We start from the raw sequence: 23,752 nt of genomic DNA, 5'->3' as shown, positions 1-23,752 counted from the left end.
TGTCTGACTCTTCACAGACCCATTTGGAGTTTTCTTGGCAAAGATACTGGAATGGTTTGCCTCTTCCTTCTCCATCTCATTTTACAGATGAGAAACCAAGGCAAACAAGGTTAAGTGACTTGCCCAGGGTCACACAGCTAGTAAGTGTCTGAGGCCAGATTTGAACCCGGGAAGAAGAATCTCCTTGATTCCAAACCCAGTGTTCTATCCATTGTGCCATCTAGATCACTTAACTGCAGTTTGCCTTATTTTCCTCGTTTGTAAAATGAGGATAATAATAGCACCTACCTCACAGCGTTGGTGTGAGGATCAGAGATAATAATTTAAGATCACTTACCACTATTCCAAGCACATAGTAAGGACCATATAAATGCTAGCTATTATTAAGTACCCACTGTGCGGCAGGCACTATACCAAGTGCTGGGGACATGACAGATAAAAAAAAACAGACTTACCTCAAGGAGCCGGCCTACAGCCTAATGGAGGAGACAACATATAAAAAACTATGTCAAACAAGACTTATACAAGATGAATGCAATACAGATGTCTGCATGGCCAAAGAATTCATCTCTTGGTGGCTAGCCTTCTTCAAGTGATGAGCTTCTCCCTGCTAGACATCACACAGCTTGCAGCATGGATAATACTCAAAGTTTTCTCAGCATAGTTGTTAGTGCTCCATAGTTATCTGGAGAAACTAAGTTCCTTCCACACAATAGTGAGGAAGTGAAATATAAACCGCCTCAAGTTTTACAAGTTTGCTTCACAAAAAGGTGGAGAGGCTTCCCAGCAACTCATCCTAATATCTTACAATCCTACATGGGGATATCCTCCCAAGCAGTCCAAATGTAATTTTATATTATTCTTTAAAGTTAGAAAACTTTATTGTATGAGGCACAACAAATTGAATGTAATTTAGACTACTTCAGTTTTGTTAGCATTGTCCACAGCATCATGGTCTGAGACAAGTTGGAATTAGCCCTTCTTTCTATCTGGGGAGTGACCATAATGATGGTATGTACCTTCTTTAGAGCATGCTTGATCTAAAGTTTGTTGGCATTAATATTCACAATTAATGCCAGGGTCAGGTTAGCCTCAATTTTCAGAGAAGACTCATGAGAGAGGGGAAAATTGATGATTGTATAGTGACAAAATGCTTTCCTCTTCGGGGCACTTTTCTAAGGGTACATGGGAAATATTCAGATCCTAAATAGTCCCATTTAGAAGACTTCCTAAGGCCTTTGCTTCTAGTTTCTCCAGGAATTTGTTCAGCTCAATACTTTCCATTAGGCTTCCAAAACTAAGAGAGGGACATTAAAATTTTGCCACCCTGTAGTTCAGTTAGTGTTTCTTTATGAAGTTAGATGCAATGCATCTGGACCATTTGAATTTCATATTGATACTGATATTGGTTTCTTGTCTCTGATTCCTTTCTACACAATGGAGTTTCACTGTGTCTCTAAAAGAGATGTTATGATTGTTTTTGCTTTATCTGCAAGAATGATGTCAGCTCCTGTTTTTTGAGGAGTTCACTTGACGCATAGTACGTTTTATACCAGACCCTCATTTTCATTGTGTATGTCTTTTTTTCTTTTCATTTTGTTTCTTATTAACAACAGATTGTGGGCTTTTATTTTCTCATCCAATGTCTTTTTTTTATTGGACTGTTTAATCCATTCACATTTAAAATTATGAGTTAAATTTATATTTAACTTGTAATAATTTAGTCTTTCTTTGGTCACTGTATTTCTCATAGAACAGAATCTACTTTTGGGTGATTTCTTCTTTAAAACAATTTCTAAGTTATTGTCTTGTTGACTTAGCCTCTGGCCCCTCTTTGTTATTGTACTTCACTCTTAGAAATACAAGTTCCTGCTGCTGATTGAGAGGATATTGCTCAATACTAAGAATTCTGTGATCCTGATCATATAATTTATTATTAACCTTTTCCCTCTCATGATCATTGTTTTCCCATTTGCTTTTCAATCTCTTCCCCGGGGCCATATTCTCCCACTCTTCTGGGTGTCAGTTGACCCAGAAACTTTAACTCCCTTTCCTTGGGGAAGGATGAGTAGTCTCTCTAAGCACCAAATCTCTGCAATTATACCCTCTGCAAGGTCCCCATCTGCCTTCAGAGAATATTTTACCTAATCTCATAGGAGCATTCATTAATGGTACCCCCTCCTCTAAAACATGGTTCTTCTTCTCTATTTCAATCCTTCCTTTTTCCTCCTTGACTATTTTCCTATAGGTTCTTTCCTTCCTGAGACATTACAGAAGTTATATTCCCTTTAATGTTAATGTTTGACTTGATTATGGTACAACATATATTCCCCAGTACTTCCTTTCCTCTTCCCTTTTATACACTCTCCTATTTCATAGTTTAGTACCCCCTTCCCGCCCCCCCCCACACAATATTTACCAGTAACTGGAGTATTATGAGGTTTATTTAGTCCATGATATTCAAAGCCTGTTTCTCTGTAATCACTTCCACTGGTCTTCTGCTTTTCCCCTTGTCTCCATGTACTTTTCAAAAGAAATCTTCTCATGGTCTCTCTGTTGTTATTTTCTTGTGTTGCCCTTGGTTGCTATATTTGTTTACCTTTCTTTATTTCTGTGGACTGGGGTGTCAGAGAAGCAAATATTTATTCAGGTCTGTTTTTCTTTCTAGAAATGCTTTGAATGCTTCTTTTTTATTGAATGACTATCTTTTTAAATTAACGGTTTGGCTCAAATTTTCAAGTTAGGTCACCTTGTGTTTGTTGCATCTCTGGTTTCTATGCTCTTCATTCCTTCTTTTGCTTCTACTGGGTGATGAATAGTCTCGAGTTATTTGAATTCCTTTTCCTTTGTAAAGAAATATATTTGTGTATATATACTATATGTACATATACATATACATATATACATATACATATATATATACAGAGGGGAGGAGAGAAAAAGAGAGAGAGAGTCTTTCTCATGGTTGCATGCAGAATTTTTTGTCATTAGAATTATTCAATTTAATCTCCATGTCTTAGAGATTGCAACATTTTTTTCTTTTTTTCTATTTTTCAATATTTTATTCCCAATTACGTGTAAAAACAATTTTAATATTTATTTTTTTTTAATTTTGAATTCTGAATTTTCTCCCTCCTTCTCCCTTCATTGAGAAGGTAACCAATTTGATATAGGTTATACATGTCCATTCACGCAAAATATAGTTCCATATTAAACATGTTGTGAAAGAAAATGCAGAAAAACAGAAAAATAATATACTTTTATCTGCATTCAGATGCCATTAGTTCTTTCTCTGGAGGCAGATAGCATTTTTCAACATGAGTCCTTTGGAACTGTCTCGGGTCATTGTATTGCTGAAAATAGCAAAGTCATTCATAGTTGATCATCATAAAATGTTGTTGTTATTGTGTACAATGTTCTCCTAGTTCTGCTCATTTCACTTTGCATCACTTCATGTAAGTCTTCCCAAGTTTCTTTTTTCCTGAAATGATCCTTCTCATCATTTCTTATAGCACAATATTATTACATTAGAATGATATGCCACAACTTGTTCAGCCATTCTGCAGCTGATAGACATCCCCTCAATTTCCAGTTCTTTGCTACCACAAAAGAAGATGTTATAGATATTTTAGTACGAATAGGTCCTCTTCCCTCTTATGAAAAACAATCTCTTTGGGATGCAGACCTGGTAGGGGTATTGCTAGATCAAGGGATATATAGTTTTATAGCCCTTTGGGCATAGTTCCAAATTGCTATCTAGAATAGTTGTTAGATCAGTTCATAACTCTACCAAGAGTACATTAATGTCCCAATTTTCCTGTATTCCCTCCAACATTTATCATTTTCTTTTTCTTTCATATTACCCAATGTGATAGGTGTGAGGTGGTACTTCAGACTTGTTTTAATTGTCACTTCTCTAATCAATAGTGATTTAGAGCATTTTTTTTCAAATGATTATAGCCAGCTTTGATTTCTTCATCTGAAAACTGCCTATTTATATCCTGTAACAATTTATCATTTGGGCAATGACTTGTATTCTTATAAATTTGATGCAGTTTTTTATCTATTTGAGAAATGAGGCCTTCATCAGAGAAACTTGCTGTAAAGAAATGTTTTCCCAGTTTTCTGCTTTCCTTTTAACCTTGGTTGCATTAATTTTGTTTATGCAAAATGTTTTTAATGCAATATAATCAAAATTATGCATTTTACATCTCATAATGCTCTTTATCTTTTGTTTGCTCATAAATTCTTCCTTTCTCCATAGATCTGACAGATAAAGGATTCCATGATCCCCTAATTTTCTTGTGGTATCTCCCTTTATTTCTAAATCATTTACCCATTTTTACTTTATCTTGCTATACAGTGTAAGATGATAATCTATACCTAGTTTCTACCATACTATTTTTGAGTTTTCCCAGTAGTTTTTGTCAAATAGTGAGTTCTTGTCCCAAAAGCTTGGATCTTTGAGTTTATCAAACACTAGATTACTATGGCCATTTACTGTTATTTCTCAATCTATTTCTTAGCCAGTACCAGATATTTTGATGACTATATATATATATATATATATGTATATATATATGTATATATATATGTCAATTCTATGGTGCTCAGCTCTCCTTATAGTCCAATTTTCACAGTCATAAGAACCTGCCAAGTATTCTTTAGCCCCTAAAAGCTCAGGCATATTTTCTTATCACTAATCTAGTGTTTCCTCAGGGTGATATAGAAGATACAAAGAAGAATAAAGTGAAGAACTTGGAATCAGGAAGTCCTTGGTTCAAATTCTACCCTAAGCATTTACTAGTCATGTGAACCAGTACAGATCACTTAAACTCTCCAGGTCTCAGTCTCCTCATCTATAAGATGTGATGATTGGACTCAATAACCTCTAATCTACAATCCTACAATCTAAGGAGCAAGTCAAGCCTGAGTTTTTCACTGTTTAAATATCTTCAGGATTTGACAGGAAAATAATTTTTATATCTTCCATTTCTATGGCTCTCCATTTTAATGTCTGTAAAGAGCTTAACATGTGATATCTCATGTGGACATTATAACAGCCCTGTGAGGTAGGTAGATGATCATTATAATCATCTCTATTTTACATACTGGAAAACTCAGGCTCCTGGAGAGAAAATGAATCACCCACACTTCTAGGACTAGAAAATAACAGAAGTGGGTGGGATTTGAACTCAGTGTCCTGCTGATGCTGAATTGTGTGCTCTAGTCCCTATACTACATCCCTTTCCAGTGAAGTCAATAGGACAAGTTTCACTAAAGAAAAGGAAGTGTGATATGGTGGTTAGAAATCTGGACTTGGTTGGTGGGGCAGAGCCAAGATGGTGTTGTGAAAGGAGGGAACGACTGGAGCTCTCTCACAAATTCTTTCAGATATGTCTAAAAAGTGAATCTGAGCATATTTGAGAGAGTTAGAAGCCACTAATAGACTGAGAGGGGCAGGAGCTCCGGGCTCACAGAATGGGCACCAGACCACTCCAACTGGGAACAGCAGAGGAACACAGCCAGGGAGCTGATCTGGGAGAGTGTTGGGCACCCGAAACGCAGAAGCAGGAGCAGGCCCAAGGCAGAAGTACTGGATATGGCACAAATTGATCCCCAGGCCTCTCAACCCAGGATAGGAGTCCATCAGAGTTACAGGAGACACCAGTTCAGAGTCTGTGGCCATGACAGCAGCTACCCCTAAGGCCTCCAGCACACAGTCTAAAGGTTTGAAACTCACTCTCTTGAACTTCTGGGAGTGATGATGACCAGGTAAAACAGCTTTCAGCCCCCTCTTCCTCACCCAGATAATACTTACCTGGGAGAAACCTTGAAATAGAAGAGCCAAAAGTGGGACTTCAGTAGACTTTTAGCTCAAGAAGTTGGGGAGAAGGCCCTTCTTGAGGTGGTGGAAGGAGACTATTGCAGGAAGAGAGGTATCCCAGCAGGCCCCACCTCAGCAGAACAGTGGGAGTTCCTGAGCCACAGTGGAGTGGAGCTAGCAAACATCAACACCAGGACCCCAGACATGCCTTCTCACAGCCGGAGGAAGTGGCAGACACCAGCACAGACAATGGCTGAGACCACCCATGCTGTAGACTAGCCCCAGGGCAAGAGGAGACTTCCAGCAGCCAGACCACCCCTCCCCCACACCTCATGAAACCAGAGGCCACAACACACAAAGCCAGTGAGCAGGCCTACGGTTCCCAACACAAGAAGCTTGGGACAGATCCCCCTGAGCCCCAGAAGCAGAGATCCACTTTAGAAACCACAGGGAAAATTAAAAAAAAACAAATACCATGAAAAAACAGACTAGAAAACCAAAGACTTTTGATTCCTATTATGGAGACAGGGAAGATCAAAATACCAATTCAGAAGAGGACAGCATACACCTACATCTGAAACCTCAGAAAGGAATGTTAATTGGTCTCCATCCCAAAAAGCATTTCTGGAAGAACTCAAGGAGGACTTTAAAACCAAATTAGAGAGGTAAAAGAAAAAATGGAAAAAAATCATTGATGAGAACAAACCTTTAAAAAGTAAAATGGGTGAAATGGTTAAGGAAGTTCAGAAAATAAATGGAGAAAATGTTTGATGGAAAAGTAAAATTAAACAAATGGAAAAAGGAGGTAGAGAAACTAAATGAATAAAACAATGCTTTAAAAATTACAATCAGCAAGTAGAAGCTAATGACTCTATGAGACATCAAGAATCAGTCAAACAAAATCTAAAGAATTAAAAAAATAGAAGAAAATATGAAATATCTCATTGGAAAAATAACTGACCTGGAAAATAGATCCAGGAGATATAATCTAAGAATTATTGGTCTACCTGAAAGCCACGATGAAAAACAGAGCCTGGACATTCTCTCCCAAGAAATCCTCAAGGAAAACTTCTCTGGGGTCCTAGAATCAGAGGGTAAAATAGTGTAGCCATAATGGCTTTTGTTTTCTTTGAATGGCTCAGCTTGCCTCATTGAGCCTCTGGACACTGTGGCTTGCTCTTCCGGGGCAGGAGGCCCGGGGAGCATGCCGGGAGGCAGACGGCTTCCTGTGTGGGGAGTCATGGGGCTGGCTGAGGGGAGGTGTTAGCTCCAGAACCTGGTCTACCCTAGGGGGAGGAGCCAACTCAGGAACCAATCGGCCCTGGTCATTTGGGCGGAGCTTGATGATGTCAGAAACCCTATAAGAGGGGAGAGGACAGCTTGAAGATCCTTCCTCTCTTTCCTTTTCCGGTTGGAGCCAGAGGCAGTTACAACGACCGTTACAGAGGCAGTTACGACCGTTACATCGTCAGTTTCAGTTGCAGCTTCAGTTTCAGAAACAGACACAGCTGAGGCAGGAGCTGCCAGCAGCAGAGCTGATCTACGGGAGGAAGCTGAACAAAGACTTCAGTCCAGTGGGTAATCTTATTACCATCAAGGGGGAAACATGATTTTGCTTTACGCAATCATGTTTCTCTGTAGCCTCCTGGTTACTCTTTCAAGGCGTACCTATTGGGCCTGGAAGATTATGACCAACATATCAAAATGGGGCTTCTGGTTCATGGGTTGGTTACTGTGGAGCCTAAATAAATGTTTTGATTCTTCTGCCTTCTACTTTGAGAGTTTCTTCTATCCGGCGATTCCGAACCTTTCAGACATGTTTATGATCTTCTTTGAGATTATAAACTCGGCCCTCCTGATACATTTGGCGTCACGAACAGGATCGCTAGGTATAAGATCTCTATTTAGAAGCAGAACAATTCCAGAGGAGGAGATAAATATCCCAGGATGGGAGGATCCATTTTATTCCTCCCTAGCAAAAGAATTGGCTAAAAAAGCTGGACCCTGTGAAAACTGGGAACCAAGGCTACGGAAAGGAGATCCTAGGGATTTGGAAAAGTGTTTACGAGAAGTTGGGATTCAGTCAGGGGCATCACTATCTAGGCAAAGCTGGATAGTGTTATCAGCCTACCGGCTAGTATACGAAAGATTGAGATTAAGTGAAAGACATGGGGGCACTCCTACCCCACAGGAAGAAGGGAAATCTCAGATAGCAGAAGACCAAACTGACTCAAATGAGAACTTTTCTATTAATGTGGCTAAGAGCAACAGGAGACCAAAAAAGCCCAGAGTGCATTTCAACCCAGCCCAGAAAGAGCCGGCTGAGGCACAAAACACTACTGGGGTTCAGGATGTGCCTCACACAGAGAATAGGAGATGGTTAAATGATCAGACAAGGGCTCGACCCATACAAAGGAGGAAGACAGAAACCCGAGGTGAAGATTCAGTTACAAGGGAAATTCAGGAAGATTTCTCACCGCAAGAGGTCACAGATATTTTGAGTAGATTCAGCCAAAGAATAGGAGAACCATTGATATCTTGGATGGTAAGACTCAGTGATCAAGGGGCCGGTGGAATATCAGTAGATGGGACAGACTGCATGAGATTCATAGGTATCAGCCATGATCCTCTAGTTCAACAAGCTTTTAGGGAACATCATCAGCAAGGAGATGGTGATAGCAAGACTACTCTGTTGGCATTAGCCGCTGTGGGATGCAATAAGAGATATGATACTGATTCTATGTGGCCCACTGAGCACAGACCCTGGTATTCACTTAGAGATTGTATCATGAGACTAAAGGAGGAGGTAATGAAGACTGCCATTATGATAGGAACTGCAGACAAATATTACAATGATCCAATGGGACTGTCTCATAGGAATTTAATAATTAGGACAGCTCCCCCTGCTTATAAACAACTAATTTTGAATTTATTGCTTGGAGAAGTAGGGAGCCGTCTTACAACAGTGATAAATAAGATTTTACAGTTATATGACTTAGGTGACTGGGGAAGGGATAGATCTCCTCGAGAGAGAAGAGTGAATAACCAGCAAACTTGGCGCCAAAGGAGAGTAACAAGGAAAGAAATGTTTACTACTTTATTGAGAGCAGGGGTAGGTTTTGAAATGATAGATGGAATTCCAACCAATGAATTATACAGAATGTATAGAGGACTTGATAACACGAGAGATAGGGAAATCAGAACTGCTCCTGCAAATGCTACAGATGTTGAACCTTCAAACCCAAGTGAATCATATGAAAGGGAATACTAGGGAATAGGCCGAGCCCCAGTCCAAATTAAGGAAATACACAGGCTGGATTGTAGACCTCACATTAACTTGACCATATATTGGAAAAATGGGTCAAGTACGGTAACTGAGGCATTAATAGATACTGGGGCCGAGGCCACCCTTATTTATGGAAATCCAGACAAGTTCAGCCATGGAACTCCTATTACCATCACAGGACTAGGAGGGACTGAAATATCAGCCAGACAAGTTAAATTGATGATGAAAATTGGACAGTTGCCCAAGAAAGAATATAGTGTGGTTATTGTGCCTATTCCTGAATACATCATTGGAATAGACATTTTGAAGGGTATGACCTTAAATTTACCTGAAGGGAAATACCAATTTGCTGTGAGGAAAATAGGCATTAATGCAGTCTTAGTGGGGAAAATCAAGATGGATCCAATCACTTTGCCCGAACCTTCTGAAGTAATTACTTTGAGGCAATATCGTGTGCCAGGTGGGCAAGATGAAATTGCCAACACTATAAGAGAATGTGTTGAGGCAGGAGTGTTAGTCCCTACAACTACTCAATGGAACAACCCTGTCTGGCCAGTCCGAAAGTCAGATGGAACATGGAGGATGACAGTAGATTATAGACAGCTGAACAAAGTGACTCCTCCCTTGTATGCTGCTGTCCCAGACACAGTTACTTTAATAGAGAGAATACAAAAACGTGAAGGGACTTGGTATGCAGTTATTGATTTGGCCAATGCCTTCTTTACAATCCCAATAGACCCCAAGCAATGGAATCAGTTTGCTTTTACTTGGCAAGGCCGACAGTATACATTTACACGCCTGCCGCAAGGATATATTCATAGCCCAACTATTTGCCACAGGATTGTAGCTGAACATTTGGATGAATTAAAGTTACCTGGTGTACAGCTTACACATTACATAGATGACATCATGATACAAGGAAAGAATATAAAGGAGGTGGAGGAGAGTTTAGTATTATTAATTGACCATATGAAAAGCAAAGGATGGGAAATCAACCCCGCAAAGGTTCAAGGGCCAGCTCAAACTGTAAAATTCTTGGGGATACAGTGGAATAGAGGACTGCGAGAAATTCTCCCACAAGCTCGACAAAAAATCCAGGATTTTCCCACCCCTACCAATAAGAAAGAGGCCCAAAAGTTCATAGGGCTGTTTGGTTATTGGAGACACCACATCCCACATTTGGGACAGATTTTAAAACCCTTGTATAAAGTCACCAGAAAGAAATATGAATTTGACTGGGGACTTGAACAAAGTAGAGCTTTTGAGGAAGCAAAGGCTGCTATTCAATTAGCTCTAGACTTATGGCCTATGCAAAATGGGCCAGTGGAGTTACAAGTGACTGTACAAGATGACTATGCAAATTGGAGTCTGTGGCAAAAACAACAAAGCCGAAGTGTACCTTTAGGCTTTTGGTCAAGGAAACTACCCTCATCTGGAGTGCAATATACACCTTTTGAGAAGCAGCTGTTAGCTGCATATTGGGCTTTAGTAGAAACTGAGCAACTAACTCTGGGTCATGAAGTGGTATTAAGGCCTGGAATTCCAATTATGACTTGGGTAATGAGTACCCCAGCTTCTCACAGAATTGGACATGCACAAGAGGCAAGCATAATCAAATGGAAGTGGTATATTCAGAATAGGTCCAGAGCAGGCAAAAATGGAGTTTCTGCTCTACATGAATCTGTGGCGAACATTGATACTGAGAGCAATGAAAAGCCCCTTGAATCTAAGCAACAGATGGTACCATCCTTAGTGAAATGGAATAATGGATATGACGGACTAAATGAAGAACAGAAGAAACATGCTTGGTTTACTGATGGGACAGCAAAATATTTAGGACAGAAGAGACATTGGAAAGCAGTAGCCTATAACCCCTGTACAAGGAGAACTCTGGAAAGTTCTGGGATAGGTGGAAGTAGCCAATATGCTGAACTGATGGCAGTGCATCAGGCCATCAGAGCAGAGAAAGGAGGACAGTGTCATATATTTACTGACTCGTGGGCGGTAGCTAATGGATTAGCTACGTGGATGCCTATATGGAAGAATCAGAATTGGGAGATTCATGGCAAACAAGTTTGGGGTAAAGAGTTATGGGAAAATATATGGGACATGTCTTTGGTTACAGATCTGTCAGTTTTTCATGTTGATGCTCATGCAACCCTGACCACACCAGAACGTGAGTACAATGCACATGTGGATCGACTAGCAAAGATTGCTACTGAATGTATTGTCCCTACTCCGACTCCAACTGATGACCCAGCCTTAGCAAGATGGGTCCACCAGACTGCTGGCCATTTAGGGGTCCAGGCCACCCATCGATGGGCACAGGATCGAGGTATCAGTATTTCTCATGCGTTGTTAAAACAAATAACAGAGGAGTGTTGTATATGCCAATTAGAAAAAGAACGAACTCTTCCTAGTATAGTTACTGGAGAAATAGCAAGGGGAAAAGTTCCAGCCCAAATTTGGCAGATAGATTATATTGGCCCACTACCCCAGGATAAAGGATGTAAATATGTATGTACGTGTGTTGACACCTATTCAGGTGTACTAGTGGCTTGTCCTTATAAAGACGCAACTCAGAAAAACACCTGTAAAACTTTAGATATTGTAAGTTTATATTATGGAACCCCAATGCAGATTCAAAGTGACAATGGGTCACATTTCAAGGGCAAAGAAGTGAAAAGATATTGTGTGTTGAATAATATAGAATGGATATATCATATTCCATATTACCCACAAGCATCTGGGCTAATTGAAAGAATGAATGGATTGTTGAAAGAACAGCTGAGAAAATTAAGCTCAAATAATTCATATCGACATTGGAAGGATAATTTGTCTATTGCCTTACGTAATTTGAATAATAGACCCTTAGGGGGGAGTACACCTCTAGCCAGAATGATGACCCCAAATCTGCAGATCAGAGAACAGCAAACATGTGAGATTCAAAACATTGAATTTTGGACTGTGAGGGAAGATGTCCCACTACCAAGTCCAGGAACACCTGGTTCAGCAGGATATGATTTACATTGTATAGAGAATTTTAGGTTAAATAGGAAAGAGATAAGAAAAACCCCTACTGGAGTATGTATGAGAATCCCCAAGAATCATCTTGGATGGATATTACCTAAACCAGGATTAGCGGCTCAAGGAATACATGTATTGGCTGGAGTGATAGATTCTAATTATCAAAAAGAAATTGTTGTGACACTCCAGAATATGGGTAAAAAACCTGTACAATTTTGTAGAAATGATAGGATGGTTCAAGTCATTATTATCCCCTGTGAAAAAATACCCTTTGTGAAAACTGACCCTCCTCCCAAAATAACTACTAGAGGGGCAAAAGGGTCTTGCTCCATTGATAGAATAAAGTCAGGAGCTAAGGTATGGGTAAAACGGAAGCCAGATGATATTCCAAAGGCTGCAGAAGTTATAGCCCATGGGAAGGACAACACTGTAACAGTTGTTTATTCAGGGGAAAATAATTACCAAATCGTACCCCTGAACCATATATTTTACCGTGAATAGGTTATAATAATAGATTCACAGACTATTCTTTTTGTCCTTTGTTTTGGCTAACCTTGTTGCTAGTTTTGTTTCCTTCAGGCTTAAGCACCCTGCACTTTCCGGTGACTGCCTAAGCATGTAGCATTCTTGGAATTCCTGCCAGCTCCTTAAAGAAATGACCTCTGGAATGGGACTTTTTGGGGGCAGGGCCATCTCTACATCCAATTTCAGCATGAAGAAGCTATGGAAAATGAGACCTTCACCCCTCACCCCAAGATTTTGAGCCCCAATCGTTCAAGGGGGGGGGGGGTGGAAATGATGATAGTGTTCTGTTTACTTATTTTGTGTTATCCTTGCTGTGTTGTTTTATTGTTATGATATTATTGATCCTATGTAATGGATACAAGGATTTAGGGGTGGACATTTGAATTATTAATAATTATTTTGGGGATGATTGATTGAAGAGATTATCTTGCTGGGACCTAGGGGTGGATCGCATTTGAATCGTTAAACCAATGTTTAGGAATGTCACCAAATGATATGTTTTGCTTTATAATGAATGATATGTTTTAGTTTCCTTTGTAATTGAATCACAATGTATGTTCTAGGATACATGGCTGATTAGATTATGTATCCTATAACAAGGGGTGGAATGTAGCCATAATGGCTTTTGTTTTCTTTGAATGGCTCAGCTTGCCTCATTGAGCCTCTGGACACTGTGGCTTGCTCTTCCGGGGCAGGAGGCCCGGGGAGCATGCCGGGAGGCAGACGGCTTCCTGTGTGGGGAGTCATGGGGCTGGCTGAGGGGAGGTGTTAGCTCCAGAACCTGGTCTACCCTAGGGGGAGGAGCCAACTCAGGAACCAATCGGCCCTGGTCATTTGGGCGGAGCTTGATGATGTCAGAAACCCTATAAGAGGGGAGAGGACAGCTTGAAGATCCTTCCTCTCTTTCCTTTTCCGGTTGGAGCCAGAGGCAGTTACAACGACCGTTACAGAGGCAGTTACGACCGTTACATCGTCAGTTTCAGTTGCAGCTTCAGTTTCAGAAACAGACACAGCTGAGGCAGGAGCTGCCAGCAGCAGAGCTGATCTACGGGAGGAAGCTGAACAAAGACTTCAGTCCAGTGGGTAATCTTATTACCATCAAGGGGGAAACATGATTTTGCTTTACGCAATCATGTTTCTCTGTAGCCTCCTGGTTACTCTTTCAAGGCGTACCTATTGGGCCTGGAAGATTATGACCAACATATCAAAATGGGGCTTCTGGTTCATGGGTTGGTTACTGTGGAGCCTAAATAAATGTTTTGATTCTTCTGCCTTCTACTTTGAGAGTTTCTTCTATCCGGCGATTCCGAACCTTTCAGACATGTTTATGATCTTCTTTGAGATTATAAACTCGGCCCTCCTGATACAAATAGTCATCAAAAGAATCCACTGCTCACCTCCCAAAAGACATCCCAAATAGAAAACTCCAAGGAATATTGTAGCCAAACTCCAGAATTATTAGGTCAAGGAGAAAATACCACAAGCAGCCAGAAAGAAACAATTCAAATACCATGGAACTACAGTCAGGATCATGCAGGATCTTGCAACTTCTACAATAAAAGAAAGGAGGAATTGGAATATTATATTCTGAAAGGCAAAGGAGCTTGGACTACAACCAAGAATCAACTACCCAGCAAAACTGAGCATAATTTTTTAGGCAACAAGATGGACTTCAATGAAATAAAGGAATTCCAGATCTTCCTGATGATAAGGCCAGAGCTCAATGGAAACTTTGATCTTCAAACACAAAACTCAAGAGAGACATAGAAAGATGAGAAAAGTCTTTTGACTTAGGAAACTGATACAAAGTCAAATGAGCAGAACCAGGAGAACATTGCACACAGGAACAGCAACATTGTGTGATGATCTACTATAAATAACAGCTATTTTCAGCAATTTAATGATCCAAGACAATTCTGAAGGACTTATGATGAAAGGTGTTTTCCATCTCCAGAGAAACAACTGGATGCAGATTGAAGATACTTTTCTTTATTTTTCTTTTATGTGTGTGTGTGTGTGTGCATGTGTGTGTGTGTGTTTGTGTGTGCTTTCTTTCACAGCATGACTTACATGGAAATGTGTTTTGCATGACTACACATTGTACAACCTGTGATAGATTCCTTGCCTTCTCAATGAGTGGGGGGGAGTGAGGGGAATGAGGAGGAAGAGAATTTGGAATTCAGAATTTGAAAAAAGAATGTTAAAATCATTTTCCATGTAACTGATAAAAAAATAAGATGTTTAATATAAAATTAAAAAATCATTGGGGAATCTTAGTATTTAAAAGGAAACTGGTGAGGTCCTAAATCAAAGAATCCTTTTGCCCAAAGAACTTGCTATACGGTAAAGAATTGTTTCATAAGACCTTTCTGTGAATAATCATTCTGTAATAAGAGAATATTCTCTCCATTTTAGCAGATTTTCATGTAACAAATTCTTTGAAAGTGACCCCACCTATAGTTTGCAAAGAAGACTTTCCATCCTGACTTTATTAAATAAAGTGACTGGTTTCAGATGTATTGTTACCTTTTTCGGAGCTTAGTCTTCAAGATCATTACCTTATCAATCCCTCCTGAAGAGGATTATTCAGCATTTGGACAGACGGACTCTGGAGGGAACCCTCATGGGTTGTGATGGCACTAAGTTAAGCCCCCAGGAAAGGGAAAACCTACAAGGATGATGGTACAAGTCCAATTGATCAGTGGAAATTAATGTTTCTTTCTTTGTTCCTCTGTTCTTCCCATTTCAGGATGTCTTCTTGGCCATGCACCTGGACCAAGCTGTGGTGCAGAAGTACCTAAAGCCCCTGCTGATTGGGGAACTGGCCCCTGGGGAACCTAGTCAGGAAAAAAACAAGAATGTAAGTGGAATCTCCACTCCAGTGGGCATGCTAGGGAGTTGTTTGGGTCCCTCTGAATGAAACTGTTGCTGAACATTAGAAAAACCCAGAGCTATCTATATATGGGAGAGAACAACCAGGATTTGGTCCTATGACATTCGATGTAGAGGGAAATGAATATGAGACTTGAAAGTCCTTCAGTAATAGCCACATTTATTCAGCTATGCCTCCTGGGTACTCTGGATTCACTCTCCAAGAGGGAAACCAGCTACATCTTACCATCAGGGATCTAGTCATATTCCCAAAAGGTCAGAATATCACTTTCCTAATGCTTTTGGCTCAGTCCCCATTCTGATGTGTTTTAATACATCACTAACCTCCAGTGATGAACACCTCAGTTAAATTTAACCTATCAATTAGCTCCAACAAATATGACATTTACTTTCCAGAGAGGAAGGGATAAAAGGAGAAAAGAAGGAAGGGAAGGAGGTTATATTCATGTTTTAATGTAGTTTCATATATATCATCTCCCAACCCTGCAACTCATATGGATTATAGTAATTGCCCTTGGAGTAGAGCAAAAAGCATTGTATAATCATGTGTCTATGACTGGAGCATATCTAGAATACCATTCTCTGAGAAAAAGGTGAGATCACCCATACTAGGTAGTAATTTTCCAAAGCAAGTTTGTTCAACAATTAGATTTTCATTCCTGGTGGTCATGAGAGAAAGAATTTCACAGTGAATAGAAAGTCGGCCTTAGTGTCAGGAGGTTTTGCCTCCAGAGCCTACTGGCTTCAAGACCTGAGATGAGTCACCTGAAGTCTCAATGCTCCTAAGAAATTCTCTATGGGGCAGCTAAAGGAAGGAGTGGATATACAACCAGCCCAGCAATCAGGAAGACTTGAGTTCAAATCCAGCCTCAAATATTTAGTAGCTATGTGACTCTGGGCAAGTCACTTAACCTCAATTGCTTCAAAAAAAAACTCTCTAAGGTGGTGAATTGTAGGGCAGATGCTGATATTAATAGAACAAGTTGAGGGACTTCCCTAATAGCACATAGATTAAATCATAGATAAATTCTTTTAAAATATAATTATCATGAAAATATCTAACATTTACTTATTTCCTTTGTCCAAATCTATGATTACATTGGTATAGCAAATCTCTACCAATATATATGGACCACAGCTCTCCTGGTATGAGCATAGGATATTTGGGCCTTGAAAGGTTAAGCGAATTTCCAAAGGTCATTGCAGTCAATTGTGTGTCATAAGAAGGATTCAAACTCTGTTTGTCCTGATTTGAGGCTAACTCTTAAGGCACTGCACTTTATTGCCTGTATACATAGCTCTTTACAGAGTTCATTTACTTACATCATCTCATATCCATATAAAAGCACTGAGAGGTAAATTGTGCAAATAGTATTGTCCTCTTTCATAGATAGGAAAATTACATCTCAGAAAGACTGAGTAATTCACCCAAGTTAAGATCGCAGCTAGGGACAGGATACAAGTTATCCGACTCCTCCCTCCACCAGTCAAAACCATGACAAACTTCAGAAGGAAGAGAATATGTACTATTTCTAGAGATGTCTTGAGATCAATCAATCAATCAATACTATGTGTTTATTAAGCAGGTATGCTTGTACTAAGCACTGAGAATTCAAAGAAAAAAAACAAAACAGCCCATGTTCCTCAAGGGTCGGACTAAATGGCATCTTTTTTGAAAACTAAACAAATATTTTTTTTATTAATCTTCTCCACTCTCTATCCTTCCAAACTGAACAAGTTAAAAGGAAAAGGAAAGGAAAAATAAATCCCTTAATATATCCTCAATATGGTAAAATAAATTCCTACATTTGCCATGTCCAAATTGCAGTCAAGTCTACCACCTCCCTGATAAGAGATGAATGGCATGTTGTATCATCATTCTTTTGGACTTGTGGTTTATCATTACAATGATAAGAGTTCAAAAGTCTTTTAAAGTTGTTTTTCTTCTATAATGTTTTTATCATTCCATAAATTGTATTCCTAGTTCTGCTCACTTTGCTTTGCATCAGTTCATAAAACTCTTCTGAGCTGCTCAAGGAATTGCCCATTTCATCATTTCTCATGACACTATAATATCCCATTACATTCATATACCACAATTTTTGGCTACCATGAAAAGAGTTGCTATAATTATTTTTGTACATAGATATCCTCTTCCTTTTTAACTTCCTTATGGTATGGTAGGCCTTGTAGTGCTGTAGCTGGGTCAAAGAGGATGCACAGTTTGGTAACTTTATAGACATAGTTCCAAGTTGTTTTCCAGAATACCTGAACCAATTTATAGTTCCACCAAAAGTGTGCTAGTATGCCTGTTTTCCCACAGCCTCTCCACCATTTGTCAGTTTCCTCCTTTATAATCTAACAGTCTAATAGGAATGAGGAGGAACCTCAGAGTTGTTCTAAGTTGTATTTCCCTTATTATTAGTGAGAGCATTTTTGCAAAAGTTGTTGATACTTTGAATTGCTCAACTCCCACCATCACCACCACCACCATCAAATGTGCCACAGAAAATTAAAAATACTAGATGTATGACAATGAGCAAATCAGTCAATCTCTCCAAGTCTCGATTTACTCATCTATATAATGAGGTGATTGATACTTGAATTCACTCCAACTTCACATATTAAAAATACCCTCTCCCCCTGTGTCCTCTCCTTCGGATTGGCTTGTCCCTTCAAGAAAATTTATTTTAAGAAGTATGACTAAGACACCCATGTCTTCATTCAGCTGCAGGCTAACTTTCCTCTCCTCCCAAACTTTTTCTAAAATGTGTTTGCATACAGCACCTTCCTTCCACACACACATTTCCAGCTTCTTTTTGTGTTACGTTCCTTCCTTAAGGTAAGATGCTCAGTATATTTCTACACTTGATACTTAATTCAGTGACTGGCACATAGAAAGAGTTTGATAAATGCTTTTTGACTTTACCCAACTTGACAGAAGCCTGTTTTGCCTTTGACTCCTGTGTGACAATGCTCTTTGCTACATTATTCTGAGGAAAAGAAGGAACTGGTATGAGTAGGATGTGAGTGTGTGTATGCATTCACTAGTCCTGAAGCAAAAAGGACTGGCATCCAGCCTGAATTAGTTCTGATCCCTTAGAAGTTACTTGGGAAAAGAGGCTAAGGCTAGGGAGGCTAAGCCTAGTGTGAGAAGAAGGCAAGAAAAATATGGGGTCTAGCCACTGTCATCAAAGGAAGAGTCAGAAAATGAGCAATATGGGAATATAAAGGCAGGGGGTAAGACTGAAATTACCAAAGACCTCAAGAGGAATGATGATAACAAAAATGATATAGTACTTTAAGGTTTCCAAAAGGCTTTAGAATATTACCTTTTGATCCTCACAAAAATTATTTATTTCGTGAACACTGAAGACAACAAAAATGCAAGAAAGGTAAATGAATGCAGAAAGGTAAAAGGTGACAAAATGAATTACTCCAGGAAAACAAACAAAAACTCTAAAAATCAAAAGATTCTTGGGTGTTAGCAACAAAACAACAAAAACAACAAAATATCACCAGAGAGACAATTAAGAGTTTTCTTCCTAAAAGCACACAAGGAAACAAAGGGGAAAGCAAATCTTAAATACAAGCAACGGCGGAGGAAAAGTCCTTGGAATTAGTATGGGTTATTCTTAACCAAACTGCAGATTGGAGGTACATAAAAGAGGAAAGGGGGGGCAGCAAGGTGGTGCAGTGAGTAGAACACCAGCCCTGAAGTCAGGTGGACCTGAGTTCAAATCCGATCTCAGACACTTGATACACTTACAAGCTGTTTGACCCTGGGCAAGTCACTTAGCCCCAATTGCCCTGCCTTCCCCTCTTAAAAAGAAAGAGGAAAGGGAAGGAAGAAGGTAGAAAGGAATATATGATATATGCTAATCAAGTCAACGGTCAATAATGAAGGAAAAAACTACTGTAGCCTCTTAGAAATAAGACTTCCAGGACAAAGTGTAAGGAGGCAAAAGAAGTAATTGAAATGTGAAGAAGGAAAGGGGAAAATACTGTTTCAGTGGTGTAGGGGGAGTCCCAAAACGCTATCATGGGGGAAGGGAGATATTATATAAAGAAATATAGGGATCTTACAAAGGCTATAATCTGCAGGAATTTGGTACTTAGAGAGACCACTCATCTTGTGATGGTATAAGGGCAATCAGAGCTCCTGGGAAAACTGGCACCCAGAAGACCAGGAGGGCATGGGCCCAGGTAAGAGATGTTATAGGAAAAGGGAGAGAGCAAAGGTTAATAACAAACTGCACAATAACAGACACAGGAGAATTCCCGCCATGGGGCAATGCTTCTATCCTCACTGTCATCTGCAGGAATTAATGTCTCTAAGAGTAAAGGACAACAGAAAAAAGAAGAGGGTCAAGGGACAAGGTCTATAGAAACTGTTTAGAAGAGAAAACTCAAAATATAAACTTAAATTATATGAGGGATATAGATATCAAAGAAGAATTGAATAAGTTTAAGGCACATAAATCAAATAATTAAAGCCTTGAAGAGCATAAAGAGAATAGAAATAGTGAAGAGAATGAGAGAAAGAAATCCTTTTTAGAAAAAGGCATAGAGGATGGAATTATAAAACTGATGAAGACAATCGAAGGGAGCATAGAAAGGGTGATTTAACTTTACTAACTAACTGAAGGAAGAGAAGGAGAATTAGATAACTAGATAAAAGGAGGAAAAAATTAATAAATAAAGGAAACCCAAGAACTAGTGAAAGAGGTAATAAATAGATGGAATGAAGCTTGAGGACAAGGGAAAGAGAGCTAAAGGGAATGTCATTGTCTTGAAGTAGTTTAAGTTAAAACCATTGAAGAAACAAATAGTCTTTATAGAGGAAGAGGCAGGAAATCTTGATTTGGGGGAGAAAACAATATTAGAGACAAATGGAGGAAAATGTCCATCTAAATCATAATTTTGAATGTGAATGGATTAACAACCCAATAAAAATAAAAAGTGAAAGATTGGGTAAGAAAACTAAACTCAATTCTGTTGCTTATAAGAAACATAACCAAAACACAAACACGTACACAGAATAAAAATTTACCTGCTTTAAGTGAGTTCTTAAAAATAAAAAGAGTTGCAATCATGCCTGATGGACACAAACAAAAATAATAACAACCTAAAAAGACAACAAGGAATCTATACTATAGACAGCTAGGTGGCACAGTGGATAAAATGCTGGACCTGGAGTTAGGAAGACTCCTCCTAAATTCAAATCTGGCTTCAGACACTTACTAGCTTGTGACCCTGGACAAGTCACTTAACCCTGTTTGCCTCAACTCCTCATCTATAAAATGAACTGGAGAAGGAAATGGCAAACCACTTCAGTATATTTGCCAAGAAAACCCCAAATGGGGTCATGAAGACTTAGATAGGACTGAAACAAATGAACAAAGTTCTTGGATAGTGTGTGTCAATATGCTTCTCTGTGGCCCCACTAATCACATACACAATAACAGCAAAAATATAAATGGAAAAGTCACTATTTTAAGAAATGCGTGAGTGAAACTGGGACATTAATGTACTATCAGTGGAGTTGTGAACTGATCCAACCATTTTGGAGGGCAATTTGGAAGTATGCCCAAAGGGCTGTAAAACTGTGCATTACCCTTTGATTCAACAATAGCATTAACGGGTCTATATCAGAAAGAGATTTTTAAAAAGGAAAAAGCCTATTCGTACAAAAATATTCATAGCAGCTCTTTTTGTGGTGGCTAAGAATCAGTAACGGAGTGGATGCCCATCAATTGGGAAGTGATAGTGAAGTTTTGATACATGATTGTAATGGAATATTATTGTGCTATAAGAAATTACAAGCAGGATGATGTCAGAAAAACCAAGAAAGACTTACATGAACTGAATCAAAATGAAGTGAGCAGAACCAGGAGAACACTGTACACAGTAACAGCAGTATTGTACACCAACCAACTGTGAATGACTTAGCTATTCTCAGCAATACAATGATCCAAAACGATCATACGGGAGTCGTGATGAAAAATGCTTTTTGCCTTCAAAGAAAGAACTAGTGCTGTCTGAATACAGACTGAAGCATACTACTGTTCTCTTTCTTTCTTTTTCTTGTTTTCTTTTGTTCTTATGTTCTTTCTTTTTATTCATCTTCTTACACAAAATGACTAATATGGAAGTGTTTTACAGGATTGCATATCTATAACCTTTATCAGATTGCTAACCATCTCAGGGAAGGGGAGGGAGGAATAGAATTTGGAGCTCAAAACTTTTTTAATGTTAAAAATTGGTTTTACATGTAATTGGGGGGAGAATGAAATGTTACTTAAAAAAGAAATTCATAAGTTGATGGTATGAAATTACCTAGAACAAGAGAGGCTCCAAAAGAGAGATATGAGAAGACAACCCCGCCCCTTTGAATGGGTCAAATTAGATGTTGTCAGGAGGCAGTGCGTTACCTTTCACTGAAAGTCTTCAATAAAGTCTGCCTTTTTACCCATTCCTATTAAAAACACTAGAAAGCATAGGAATAAGTGGAACCTTCCTTAAAATTATAAATAGCATCTACCTAAAACCATCAACAAGCATTATTTGTAATGGGGATAAGCTAGATGCATTCCCAATAAGATCAGGGGTGAAACAAGGATGTCCATTATCACCCCTATTATTCAATTTGGTACTAGAAACATTAGCTGTAGCAATAAGAGAAGAAAAAGAAATTGAGGGAATTAGAATAGGAAAAGAAGAAACTAAATTATCACTTTTTGCAGATGATATGATGATTTATTTAGAGAATCCTAGAGAATCAAGTAAAAAACTACTTGAAATAATAAACAACTTTAGCAAAGTTGCAGTATATAAAATAAACCCACATAAATCCTCAGCATTCCTATACATTACTGACAAAGCCCAACAGCAAGAGATAGAAAGAGAAATTCTGTTCAAAGTTACTGTAGACACTATAAAATATTTGGGAGTCTATTTGCCAAGACAAACCCAGGGCCTATATGAACATAACTACGACACACTTTTCATGTGAATAAAATCAGATCTAAATAAATGGAAAAATATCAGTTGCTCATGGTTAGGCCAAGCTAATATAATAAAAATGACAATTTTACCTAAATTAATCTATCTATTCAGTGCCATACCAATCGAACTACCAAAAAATTATTTTACTGAGCTGGACAAAATAATAACAAAATTCATCTGGAAAAACAAAAGGTCTAGAATATCTGGAGTATTAATGAAAAGAAATGCTAGAGAAGGTGGCCTAGCGATACCAGATATTGAACTGTACTACAGAGCAGCAGTCATCAAAACTGCCTGGTACTGGTTAAGAAACAGGGGTGTGAATCAGTGGAATAGGATAGGTACACAAGTAGGAGAAATCAACAAGTTTAGCAATCTACTCTTTGATAAACCCAAAGAGGCCTGCTTCTGGGCTAATAATTCATTATTTCACAAAAACTGTTGGGAAAATTGGAAAATGGTAGGGCAGAAACTGGGCATAGACCAATATCTTACACCATATACCAAAATAAAGTCAAAATGGGTTCATGATTTAGGAGTAAAGGCTGATACTATAAGTAATTTGGGAGAGCAAGGTATAGTCTATTTATCAGATTTATGGAAAAGAAAAGAATTCATGACCCAACAAGAGATAGAGAGCATTACAAAATGCAAAATGGATAATTTTGATTATGTCAAATTGAAATGTTCTTGTACAAAAAAAGGCAATGCAACCAAAATTAGGAGGGAAGCAGAAAATTGGGAGAAAATCTTTGCAACTAGTATCTCTGATAAAGGCCTCATTTCTAAAATATACAGGGAACTGAGCCAAATATATAGGAACACAAGCCATTCCCCAATTGAGAAATGGTCAAAGGCTATGAATAGGCAGTTTTCAGAGGAAGAAATTAAAGCTATCTGTAGGTATATGAAAAAATGCTCTGGATCACTACTGATTAGAGAAATGCAAATCAAAACAACTCTTAGATACCACATCTCTCCTGTCAGATTGGCTAAAATAACAAAACAGGAAAATGATAAATGCTGGAAAGGATGTGGGGAGATTGGAACATTGTTACATTGCTGGTGGAGTTGTGAGCTGATCCAGCCATTTTGGAGAGCAATTTGGAACTATGCCCAAAGGGCTATAAAAATGTTCATACCCTTTGACCCAGCATTACCAGTTCTAGGGTTGTATCCCAAAGAAA

The 23,752-nt window shown here is 38.9% G+C and overlaps 1 protein-coding gene across 1 annotated transcript in view; it reads left to right on the top strand.

Annotated features, from left to right (window-relative positions):
- Window positions 1-23,752, top strand: part of LOC118854023 (fatty acid desaturase 2-like protein FADS2B) — a 57,622-nt gene that overhangs the window by 8,380 nt on the left and 25,490 nt on the right. The window contains exon 2 of the mRNA XM_036764330.1: window positions 15,415-15,525. Coding sequence (XP_036620225.1) covers window positions 15,415-15,525 — 111 coding nt within the window. The remainder of the gene's footprint in view (window positions 1-15,414; window positions 15,526-23,752) is intronic.

The sequence above is a fragment of the Trichosurus vulpecula genome, chromosome 6 (assembly GCF_011100635.1).
Source record: "Trichosurus vulpecula isolate mTriVul1 chromosome 6, mTriVul1.pri, whole genome shotgun sequence".
In the NCBI taxonomy this organism is placed as follows: domain Eukaryota; kingdom Metazoa; phylum Chordata; class Mammalia; order Diprotodontia; family Phalangeridae; genus Trichosurus; species Trichosurus vulpecula.
The sequence above is the reverse complement of the archived record's forward strand: the minus strand, read 5'-3'. Positions and strand labels throughout refer to the sequence as shown.